This window comes from Austrofundulus limnaeus, unplaced genomic scaffold (assembly GCF_001266775.1).
Source record: "Austrofundulus limnaeus strain Quisiro unplaced genomic scaffold, Austrofundulus_limnaeus-1.0 Scaffold2342, whole genome shotgun sequence".
NCBI classification, from domain to species: domain Eukaryota; kingdom Metazoa; phylum Chordata; class Actinopteri; order Cyprinodontiformes; family Rivulidae; genus Austrofundulus; species Austrofundulus limnaeus.
In genome coordinates this window covers 9185-21368 of record NW_013954744.1, presented here as the reverse complement: position 1 = coordinate 21368, position 12184 = coordinate 9185, and the positions used below count along the sequence as shown (strand labels likewise).

Sequence of the window (12184 nt, the reverse complement as noted above, 5' to 3'; positions counted from 1 at the left end):
GGGGCGTGGTTCCCATACATGATGTTGTACCTCGTTCCTTTCCTTCAGGGAACAGTAGCTATATGCACAACATTACGTTTCAGCTGAGACACCTTCACAGTCCTTTCTGTCAATGTAATGTTCTCATTCACTCTGTGTAACAGCAACACTGTCACATAAAGAAAACCTGTTGCTTTTCTTCCTACAACTATCTGTTTCCATATCAACAGGGCATCAGATGATAACATGTGGATTAAANACATACTGTATATACAGACACATACTGTACATACAGACACATACTGTGTATACAGTATGTGTCTGTATATACAGACACATACTGTATATACAGACACATACTGTATATAGACATATACATACACACATGAATACATACAGACTTTTTTCCCTGTCTTTTCTTTTATTGGTCGGATGAAATATGCTCATTTTTTGAGAAGGACCTGTATATTCAGTAAACAGTGGGTATGGATAATGGATGGATATACGTACATACAGTACATGACCTAAGCAAATAAAAACATCTTTCCACTCCATGGCAGGTGAAATGTGATGACTATAGTCTCTGATTTGTCCTTCCTGAGCCTCTGTGGAACCAGGATATTTAGTTTTATGTAAATCATTTGCTTTCTATATCTGCAATGTAAGTTTTAGTAAAATAAACTCCATGATTCATATTTCTCTGAGCTAAGATAAAGTATATCAGCTGTGGATGATTCTCAGATTCTTCTTTGTTTTTTAAATGTCTCTTATTGTTGATCTGCTTACATGTAGTTATTTTCTGCTTCTAAGTCATTTGTAAAACCTTTAAAAYAAGGTCATAAACAAGTAAGACTGAAAAAAAAATCTAATTGAAGGAAAAACACTAGTTCTCCCTGCCAAACTCCCCTAAGATTTTTTTAAATAATGCAACAGATACTAGCAATATATTATCAAAGCTATGCAGTCATTTCTAAATATAAATAGTTGTGAAGATGCATCCACACCTGCCATGTGGCAGCAGTGCTGCAGGATCCCTTCTCATTAAAGAAACACATGGAGACCAGCTGGTCAGACTCTCTAAAGCCTATTGGCCTGAATCACTTCAATGTTAAACACTTTCACAGATGAAACGATTCACAAATAAAAATGGAATAAAGATTTCTCTTGTCTTTGTCTTAAAAATGTCTTAAATATGCGGTCAGATAAAAACAATTGGGGTCCCAAGGTCATAGGGCATGGGATCCATCTAGATTTCTGGATGTTTAGGAGTGAGCTGACAGAGGTCAGCTAACATTATTTATTTTATATACTTATATAAAATAAATAAATGTTCAACATCTCTCTGCCAGGTCCAGTGAAATGGTAAAAGAGACGCTGCTGATTCTTGACAAATATCCAACCAAACCATATCTGAAGACCATCAGCTGACTCCTTCAGAGCAGCAGCACTCAGAGCTCCGCCTCTCCAAATCTGAGCCAGCTCATCCTAAAAAAAGAAACCAATTTCAGCCGCTTCGATCCAGGATCTGATTCCTTTAGTCCAGAGCCACACCCCACGATCCATAAATGAGGGTTAGAACGCAGAAAGACCAGTAAATCCACAGCTCCTTCACTGCAGCAGACTGGGCTCTGGTCTGTGGATCCATGTCCAGGCTCAGATTTCTTACTGTGCTTTCCTCTCCACTCCTCTAGATCCGTGTAAATCTGGATGTAATACTTGTGAATCATGTGTTTCTGCTGTGGACAATAATCGTTTTCATATCATGAACAGTTGCTCAGAATCACCTCTAAGTGTCTCCAGTGGAACCAGAACCACAGAACCGTGTGGAGCTGGTGTGGAGTTGTGCACATTTCCACCTTCCTTTCCTTCTTGATACATCTGGAGTTTGGAGTGGAAAAGGTTTCTGTGAGTAGACACCAGTGATGCATGAGGCCCCTGGTCCAACAAGACTAGTCCCAAACCAGAGCAAGGGTTCCACCCGTTCTCTGGTTCAGAACCTCAACAGAACCACACTGTGAACCACCTCAGCTAAACATTTGTTGAGTTGTGAAAATATGAGTACGGTTGTAAATATTTGTCTTTTAGTTTGTCTGCTCTTGTACCTCCTCCACTTGTAGCACTCATCAAGTCTTCATCAGTGAGGACCACCAGAGCTGCTGGAACAGAACTTGTACCTCTTAGACCAGAACTTTTTTCAGTAAAACTTGACTGGAATAAAATACCAGGAAGCAGAAGAACCTGTGGATCCTTCAAACTCTTCTGAAAATATGGCTCCTGGATCATCACTGAAGATGAGATTCTTATATCCAGTCTGCATTTTTAATACGTTGCTTTGAATYGTCATCATGCTGAATGGCTTTTTTCTCTTTTTAAACATGTTGTGATTTTAGTCATTTTTATTGAAAGAATCTTAATTTGTATGTATTGTATTTTTATCTACGGGACCCTGAGGGACTACAGATGAAAACAAGCCTTCATGGTCAGTTCTGATGTTTTCTGTAATGACCACAGTTTTAATAAACTCTAAATTACACCATTAAACTTCTAGCAGTAAAATAACAGTTATGTGACAATATTCTGTAAATGACTATTTATTCTTCTTGCATTTGAATAAAGAGAACTTAAGCTCAGGGTGAAAAACCAAGAGAAGTTTCTGAAATGTTCGGCTAAAGAAGCCACAAAGTTTCATCATGAGTCCAGAGAAGAAGGTCCAAATGCTTAAAAATGATTTTATTTGAACTGTAGAACGACAGGAAGTCAAGGCAGCTAACAGTCATAAATACACACAGGTTTGAACTAAATAAATAGAAAATAAAGAGGTGGGGGTGATGGAGGGCTGCAACAGGTCCAGTGTAGTGTCTACAGCCAACATCCATGCAGAAAACCCAACAAAAACTAACAGTAGTCCAGAGCTAACAGCTGCAGCAGCTCCAGGGTTCAACAAGTATAAAAATAACTTAAMTCTAATCTGCAGGAGGAAAAACAGGTCATTTTCATTTCAGCTTCAATATGAACCATCATTTTCAACTTTGAACTCAATTATCTGAACAGAGACTCAAGGTTTCAGGAACCACATTCTGCTGCTTTTTACTACAAAGATTTATCTGAAATATTATTTCTTCTGCAGAAAACATGTTTATAACAAAATATTTAGGCAATTACTTCCATTTACTTTTGAACAAATTATCTAGTTCTCTCACAATAACTGGTACCATGGGAATTACACAGTGTTCACAGCGTCAAGTCAAATAAAAGTGAAAACTGCTGAGTCAGCACACAAAGCTGGTTTCTGCAGAGCATCATTTTGTCAGACTGGAGATCATAACTGCTGAACAAACCCAGAAAGTGCCACCAGACTTTATCTGTCAACACGTGGACAGGTAGACATGTTTGTTCTTTGGCCTCAAACAAACAGTCAACTTGAAATCAAAACTGAACTCAGAAAATTCTTCAACACTCAACAGTTTTTGTATCCAGGTTAGATCTCAGACATGTGGTGCTTTTCAACACAACTTAGCTGCACTAAAAATAAAGATTTTTCTCCCTGAGCTAACATCAACAACCTCTGACTTCTCCACCAACTGGAAACATTCTGTAGTGGGTTCAGGTTTCCTGGATCAACTGGGTCTCAGAACCTGAGGGAACCGAATCAAACGGGTTGTTTGACCCCAGGAGTTCCCTCACACCAGAGTCATAGAAACTGTAAACCAACAAGTCAGGAGCACAGATGGTCTGATGCCTCCTCAGAGGTTACCTGAGTGGACCCTAGTGGGTTTAGGGTCKGTGGCGTTTGGCGGGAGGGGCGGAGCCTCGTTCTGACAGGCCCAGTCGGTGGAGCTCGGAGTGGAAGAACTGCTGCAGGCGGTGTCCAGCTTTGGCCTCGTTAGTGTGGCGAGGATTATACTGAAGACAGTTGGAGAACATGAGCTCCACGTCAGAGATGAACTCACCTGCAGASATCAGAGGGAAGGGGAGGGGCTAATCAGTTTCTATTGTCTCTACAGTTCAACCCCAATCTGTTGGAAGCTACATGTGACTCTAATGTGTGCAGAGTTCAGTCCATGCTGCCCAACATCTTCTCTTCTCAGCTGCTACCTTCAGAGGGTTCCACACCGTTTGGGTTTGTCACGTTCTGGACTGAGAACATGTGGTCCTCAGTCCCACCCATCCTCTGAAGAGCCTCCATCATCATCCTCTCAGTGGTCTTCCTCAGGTCTCCATCCCTCACAGCTCCAGATTGAACATTCTTAGTCCAATATGTTCCCTCTCTCCTCGAGGTGTCCAAACCGTCTCAGCTTCACCTCAAAAACTTTGTCTCCAGACCTGAGCTGTCCAACTGATGGACTCATTTACAATCCTATCCTACTGGTCCCTGAACATCATCATCTCCTCCTCACATCAGGTCTCACTACCATCATGTAACCCACTCCCCATCACCAATCTCCTGAYACGTGTCTCCTTCAAGCTGCTGTTTCCTCGTCTCCAGCTCTGTATTCTGCTCGTTGCTTTGGACGGTTGATCTAAAGAACCTAACTTCTGCAGCTTCAGTGGTCCACCTGACTCGCCCTTCTCTCTTTCCCTGCTGTCAGTGTTGAACAGTGAGCTGCTCTGCTGTGTTTCTCACCTGCAGTCTGATATTCACAGCTGTTCACCTTCTCTCTGATAGTACTCAGAGCCATCGGATGCTTTATGATGTCATAGTAATCAGGAACCTTTGGGGACAAAGACAGGGTCAAACACAGAGCATAAAACAAGTGGCCAACACCATCAAGACCCAGTGGGACTGACCCATTACTGGGAGCATCACAAAAGTTTTTTCAGTTCAGTTTATTTAAATAGCACCAAGTCACAACAAACGTCATCTCAGGACGCTGCACAAAAAAACAACAATTTTATTTATAAAGAACTATAAAGTGCTGGTCACCACTAAAAGAAGCTTTAGATACAATAATTCAGAAAAAGCATTTAAAACCAACTTAAATAACAATTATTTAAAAACAATAAGATCAAATTGAAGCAACATTTTAACAGTTAAAAATTAAAGAGATAAAATGTGTTTTAGGAGAGAATTTGAAAACAGGTGATGAGTTGAGCTGCCTGATGCACAAAGCTTCTAGAAACTGTACAAACGGTTTTAATTTAATTTGTTTTAAGGTTAGCAGATATTGGTAAAAWATGTCATCATGATTAATGGACATTTAGCCAATAAGAGGACAATGACCTTCAGGGTGCACTGGGGTGGTCCATTCCACTAAGTCTGAGGCCAGGGTGTTGCTCCGGTCAGTTGTGGTGAAGAAAGAGCTGAGTCTAAAGGCAAAGCTCTGGATTTACTGGTCTGTCTTCGTTCCACCCCTCACCTGTGGTCATGAGGTGTGGATCATGACCCAAAGAACCAGATCCTGGATACAAGTAGCTGAAATCAGCTTCCTTCACAGGGTGGGCGGGGCTCAGCCTTAGAGATAGGAGGAGGGGCTCAGAGTAGAGTCGCTGCTCCTCCACATCGACAGGAGTCAGTTGAGGTGGTTCATCTGATCAGGATGGGAAATGGACTCAACTTATATGTTGCCTTATGAAGGCCCATTGGGGCTGCCATGCACCGGCGCCACCGAACCATCTGACCAACATCAGTGGGCAAGATGGGTGAAGTGTCATGCTCAAGGTGTCGAACTGGCAACCCTCTGGTTACAGGATGACTCCCTGAACCACTCTGCCACAGCCTCCTGGACACTTTAGAGGTGTTCCACATGTCCCACTAGTAGGAGACCCCAGGACAGACCCAGGACTCTGGAGGGACTATGTACCCTCTCTGGTCTGGGAACACCTCGGGGTCCCCCAGGATGAGCTGGAAAGTGTCACTGGGGAGAGGGAGGTCTGGGTTTCTCTCCTGGACCTGTTGCTCTGTGACCCGATTTAAGATAAGCAGCAGAAGATGGAGATTTAGTGGTTAATGAATAAAACGACAATTAAAGATTTTTTTGGCTTAATCTGTTGCCCTGTGTTGTAAACTGATTCTTACAAATCATCAGTCAAGCTACCAGGTTAAAATAATAAACGTGAACTGAAACCCACTTTTTCCACAACGTGGAGCGGCAGCAGATCTTCAGTAACACTATCCCACAGGTGTAAACAGTGAGAGTGCGTCGCACACAAAAATATATCACACGGTACTAACTGCAGTAATTGCAAAGAGGCAAATATTAATTGTTGACAGTTTTTCCTGAAGATTAGTTGAACAGAATACGATTCTGCCGAACCCTAGCTTGATTTAAATTAACTTGACCTTTGACCCTCTGATCCAGTGTTTACGAAAACACGTCGAACCATCGAACATCACTGATGTAAATTACAATTGTCCGGCGAAAAACTTAAAATGTTTGGACATGTTGACCGACATGCTTCTCAAACCTACCAAATATATTATTTCCATCAAAAATCCCTGTGGATTATCTGTGTCCCACTGTCCGGGCAAATGTCTCCACTGGACATTTTTGTCAGTGGGACAACAGAGATCGTCAGTGATTGGTTGGCTGTCGCAATGCGTTCTATCCAGGATTTTGATTGGTTTAGGCACTGGAAGCCCTAAAGATGTTACCTGGCTACAGTGAAGTRAGCTAATTTCTTCATAATTTTATAAATCTGCAGATGTTTTCTTGTGTTTCTGTTGTTTCAGCAGAATTTCTTAGAAGTATGTGATAACTCCTGATACTTTTCTGATTATTTCTGATCAATTCTTTTCGGTTTATTGGATTTTTTTGAGCAGCATGAGTAAAACCTATGATAGAAAATTAAAAATCATTTATTATTTTTTTTTACTTCTACTCCAGAAGATCACAGCAATACAGTTTCCTCTCTTTTTTTCCCAAACATGCTTAAGTGGCTACAAAATGGTACCTCAAAAAGGCCACCAAGCCTGGAACCAAACCAGACTAAAAAATAAAGAGAAGTATTAGGAATGAAGACATTAGCACAGGAGAAGAAGGTGAGGAAGATGTGGAGCCTGGAGAAGTTACAACTACAGCTTCTACTGCAGGGCCTGTCTGAAGAGGACAGGGATGTGCCAGGCTGTAGTTATGAGAGCTTTGATGAACAGGACTTTGAGATTTCAGTGCTTCTTTTGAGCAAACACTGCTCTGATCTGTTTATGTAAAGGTCATGTGGGTTATGGAATACCTGAGTCTTGGACACCAGCTTCATGAAGGGCCAGCTGTCTTCATGTCGAACCAGTTCCACAGTCAGCTGCTCACAGGCTGAAAGCTCGTGGACACCCTGGTTCCTTCCAGAGGACCGCCGAGAGGARGAGGAGGAGGAGGAAGGAAGGACACGGAGGATGTTCTTAGATGGCTTTGGAGGAGCAGCATCTTAGGGTGAAGCAGAGGCAGAAAGATCAACCAACAGATAAAACAAGAGGTTTTACAGTAATGACTACAGTAACCGTTGGGAAAGCCCAGATGGTGATGTCAAGGCTCTGGAAGCTATCTTCCTCAGAACAGAATCAGTATTGGCCGTGGAAAAGCTCATAGGCTGACCTGTAGTCCAAACTGACAGACCATTGTAGCTGGCAGTTTCTAATGGGTTGTTTATGCCATCTCATGTGTTTTTAAGTCAGACTGGGATTTTCCTGCTTTTTGTTCCTTGGTTGGTGGATGTTCTCGTGTTTACCTGTCAACAGTCTCTTGTTCTGACCAGGAGGGGTTCTGGATTTGCCACTTGGAGCCAGAAGCTCGTGGCTCAGACGAGAATTGCTGCGACTTCCTGAATTGGACGGAGCTTTGGTCTTGGACGTTAGAGCGGTGTTTYTTTTACCTGAGGACCTGTTTGGACAGAGTTAGCTTGGTCTTTTCAGAATCACAGGAAAACAAATGTTTTTGACAAAAACTCACTTGGTGGCTGAGGAAGTTTTCCCAGATGAGGCAGCTGCACTGTTGGCAGGTGGAACTTGTTGACTTCTGGGCGTGGCCTGTTGGCTCTTGCTTTTTAAGGGTGGCGCCTGGACCTTCTTGCTGCTGCAAAAGTAAATATGTTGAGAGTTCTGTTCTGGAGTCATGTCAGCAAAAAGTTTAGTTTTTACACTTACCTCACAACTTTTTCTTCCTCCTCCTCTTCTGATATTTCCTCTTCTGACGTTTCCTCTTCTTCTGACTCTTCATCCTCCTCCTCCTCATTTTCATCCTCTTCCTCCTCATCAATGGAAGATCTTTGTCTGGATGAGATGTGGCTAGATCTCTGTTTGGGTCGGCAGTCCGGACAAAACCATTCTCCATCTGGAACAGACTGAAGCCATGTGTGGTGAGACTGCAGTCTGTTACCTTTCAACTTCCTGTCCACATAATTCCTACAGATCCCCTGATGGGACCTACTTCCTGTACATTACACAAGTACCAGTAAAGCAGCTTCTCCCATTCAAAGATGCAAGAAAGTTTTATGTCATTCACAACACACATACATCTGGTGGAACAAAATTTTGTACCCAAGGTCCCGGTCTATCCAAAAATATAGACAAAACAAATAAATATACTCAAAGATTACAAAAATTTACAAAAAAAAAAAAGATATAAAATGTGTGCAACAATGGCAGAATTGCAAATACACGTGCATTGAATGTGTAGTTACAGTTTGTTTTTGTTTTGTTTTGGAGGTCTTGTGTTCCAGTCTGTGGTTTTAAGAGTCTCACAGCTTCTGGAACGAAGCTGGTCCTCAGTCTGGTGGTTTTGAACCTGATCTTCCTGAGGGAAGCGGAACAAAAAGTGTGTGCTGGGTGGGAGGGGTCCTTCCTGATGCAGGTGGCCCTCTTCCTGCATCTGGAGGTGTAGATGTCGGTGGTGGTGGGGAAACTGACTCCAACTAATTTCTGTGCGGTCTTTCCCACCCTCTGCAGAGCTTTCCTCTCTGCTACAGTGCAGCTTGCGTGCCACACTATAATGCTGGAGCATAAAACTCTCTCCACAGCACTTCTGTAAAAGGAGGCGAGGACAGAGCGCCCCCGTCTCAGGAGGTAAGAGGCGCTGATGTGCCTTCTTGATCAGGCTGGTAGTGTWGTTGCTCCAGGTGAGGTTGTTGTTCAGGTGCACCCCCAAGTACCTGTAGCTGGAGACCACTTCCACTGCTGATCCTCCAATGTGCAGGTGGATGTGTCTGCCACTTCTGAAGTCCACCATAACTTCTTTAGTTTTTCCTGCATTGATGCAGAGGTTGTTCTTCCTGCACCAACTCTCCAGATGTTCCACCTCCTGCCTGTAGTCCGATTCATCACTGTTTGTGATGCAACCAAACACTACTGTGTCGTCCGCAAACTTTACAATATGACAGTCTGGATGGGTGGGAAGACAGTCTGAAGTAAGCAGTGTGAACAGGAGGGAGCTCAGCACACAGCCCTGGGGGGAGCCAGTGTTGAGGATGATGGTGGAGGAGGAGATGTTGTTGATCCTCACAGACTGTGGCCTGTTGGTCAGGAAATCCAGGACCCAGTTGCAGAGGGAGGAGCTAAGTCCAAGTGAAGCGAGTTTGTCTACCAGGGTCTGGGGAATGATGGTGTTAAAGGCAGATGTGAAGTCCACAAAGAGCATCCCTCCTCTTCAGGTGGGTGAGGACAGTATGGATCACAGAGGCAATGGCGTCCTCTGTGGATTGGTTTTCCCGACACTGGTGTGTCCTCAGTGACATCTACTGTATGGTGGCTAATCTGTTCCCCCTCTGTTACATGGGAACAAAATAATTCACCTCCAAATCTTTAACTCTTAATTCCTCTCATCATGAACAACAAATCCTGAAGATTTGGGAAAATTTGCTCTTTATTGGCCAAAGTTACCTGGATGGAACCAAATATTATTTAGGCTTGTAAGCTACAGTTTGCACTGTTTCAATTAAAGAAAACTAATTTTCTCACCGCATCTTTGATTAATTTTGTCCAGCTGTAGACTASATCTCTGTCCAGTCAGAGCAGGTAATGTGTAGATGGTGCTTTTATCAGTTTTCAGTTCAATTAATTCAATCCAAGTCTATGGAACARTCACAAAATGTCACCTAAAATCACTCTGTCCCTCTAGTATTGTTCAGAAWATCAAATCATATCAAATCGTTCGCTGAATATCGAATATCGTATCGTGAGATTAGTGTATCGCTACAGCCCTAGTAGTGGGTGTGGTTTACCTTGAGACGGGGTCTCAGGCAGTGGGTGTGGTGTCCTCGGTCACAGCAGTCACACAGAAGCATGTTGTCTGCATCTCCTTTACGCCTGCAGAGCCGACAGCGGGCATTGAGGATGGACCGGGACCAAAGGATGCTTCGTTCCAGAGTGGACAGGTGAACAAACACCTGAAAGAAAAGTTTGTCATTGTTCTGTTTCACAGTTCCTGACTTTCACACTGTGTTTGGCTCTGACCTGAGACAGACTGGAGCAGGACTGCAGAGACTCCCTCCATCTTTCTAACACAGTCTTTACGACTCGACTGCTGTCACTGCCACCATCTACTGCAGACAAGAAGTTAGGTAAGCTGGATGCTGACATTACACTAAAAAATAAGAACTTCACTCAAGACGTTCAGATGTTTGGATTATTTCTAATTTATAGTTGACGTCTTACCATCACTGGCCTGCTTGTCGTCTTTCTTTTTCTTTCTCAACTTCTGGTCTTTCTTTGAGTCTTCATCACCTGCAGAGGAATAAAACTGTCATTATCCAACACTGTTTGTAACCTCTGATGCTGCTGCTGTCAGGCACAAAGCCTCAGTATTTGTCTTTTCTGACAATCACAGTGTACTACAGAAAACCCAAACAGACAGACATACCCAGGGGAGGTTTGAGGAAGCGTCTCTCAATGCCTTGCTCAATATGACCGAGGGCCTGAGCCAGGATTTGTATGCTGCTGCTGACCATTTGAGGTGTCCCACTCCCACTGGTTCCAAAGGTGATTGAACCATCAACCTTCAGCTGTAGCCTGATAGAAAATACACAGGCACTTCCTGTCAGATGATCTAAACACACAGGCTTTAACCTGTCAGTCACTCTACCTGTCTCTGGATCTTTGCTGGCCACAATCCAAATCCATTGCCTCCACTGGTCCAGTTATTCGACTGTTCTCATCTGAACTGAGCAATTCGTAGTTTCCTGCTTCCAGCGCAGAGCGCCACACCAGTCTGTTCATCACCTTCAACACAGGAAACAAAAACACAAACATATAAACTGTCTGAAGAGACAAAGACCTCCCCATCACAGACAGACTGGAACCTACTTTCAGAGTTCCTAGAGTTCCTTGGTGGATCCGGTCTTCCATGTCCAGCAGCAGGTCTCTCAGTCTCGCCTCCATCAGAGTGTCAGCTGTAGCAGTGCATCGTGGGGCATTTTGGGACACTTCAGCTTCATCTGAACACACAAGACATCTTCTTTCAAGTTTTTCTATAATTACATTTATTTGGCTCACTTGGCCTTTCCCCTACTACCACAAAGRTGTCAGACTGTATGTGCTACCTCCAAGTTCTACCTGCAAGTATTCCACCTGTTTATGCTGCTGCATATACTACCTGTGTGCACTACCTGTATGTTCAACCTGGGCGTTTCTACCTGTATGTGCTTATTGTGTGTACTAACTGTATGTTCAACCACTAACCCTAATCTAACCTTAACCCTGGTCAGTGCAGAAGTGTACCCATCAAAACTGGGCCTTCCCTTCCCTACCTAACTAAACCTCGTACATAGAGTTAAGTCCAAATGTATTTGGACACTGACACAAAGTTAGTTTTTTACCCATGTACTGAAACATATTCTATAGTTATATAATGAACATAGACAGGTGTGCTGCTTGAAGTAAACATGAGGTCAAAGGAGCTCTCCATGCAGGTGAAACAAACCATCCTTAAGGTGCAAAAACCAGGGTTCCCACACCTTGGTCAATAGGGCTGCCACAATTAATCGATTAATCGATGACTAATCGATTATTAAAATAATCGATGACTAATTTAATAATCGATTAATCGATGACTAATCGATTATTAAAATAATCGATGACTAATTTAATAATCGATTAATCGATGACTAATCGATTATTAAAATAATCGATGACTAATTTAATAATCGATTAATCGATGACTAATCGATTATTAAAATAATCGATGACTAATTTAATAATCGATTAATCGATGACTAATCGATTATTAAAATAATCGATGACTAATTTAATAATCGATTAATCGATGACTAATCGATTATTAAA

At 42.7% G+C, this 12184-nt stretch overlaps 2 protein-coding genes across 2 annotated transcripts in view; both read right to left on the bottom strand.

Moving 5' to 3' along the window:
- Positions 1–2690: 2690 nt before the first annotated feature.
- LOC106510828 (bromodomain adjacent to zinc finger domain protein 1A) overlaps positions 2691–12184 on the bottom strand; it is a gene marked incomplete at its 5' end in the record, with an annotated part of 14942 nt that continues 5448 nt past the window's right edge. Inside the window, 12 exon segments of the mRNA XM_013999554.1 lie at positions 2691–3929; positions 4604–4691; positions 7150–7337; positions 7639–7790; positions 7860–7982; positions 8054–8250; positions 10126–10290; positions 10358–10446; positions 10559–10627; positions 10764–10912; positions 10986–11122; positions 11207–11337. Of these exon segments, the coding sequence (XP_013855008.1) occupies positions 3754–3929; positions 4604–4691; positions 7150–7337; positions 7639–7790; positions 7860–7982; positions 8054–8250; positions 10126–10290; positions 10358–10446; positions 10559–10627; positions 10764–10912; positions 10986–11122; positions 11207–11337 (1664 nt within the window). The 3' untranslated portion in view covers positions 2691–3753.
- LOC106510829 (uncharacterized) lies at positions 8272–9592 on the bottom strand (the record flags this gene model as incomplete). Its single annotated transcript, XM_013999555.1, is given in 1 exon segment — positions 8272–9592. A coding segment is annotated over 1 exon segment (957 nt). The 3' UTR covers positions 8272–8585.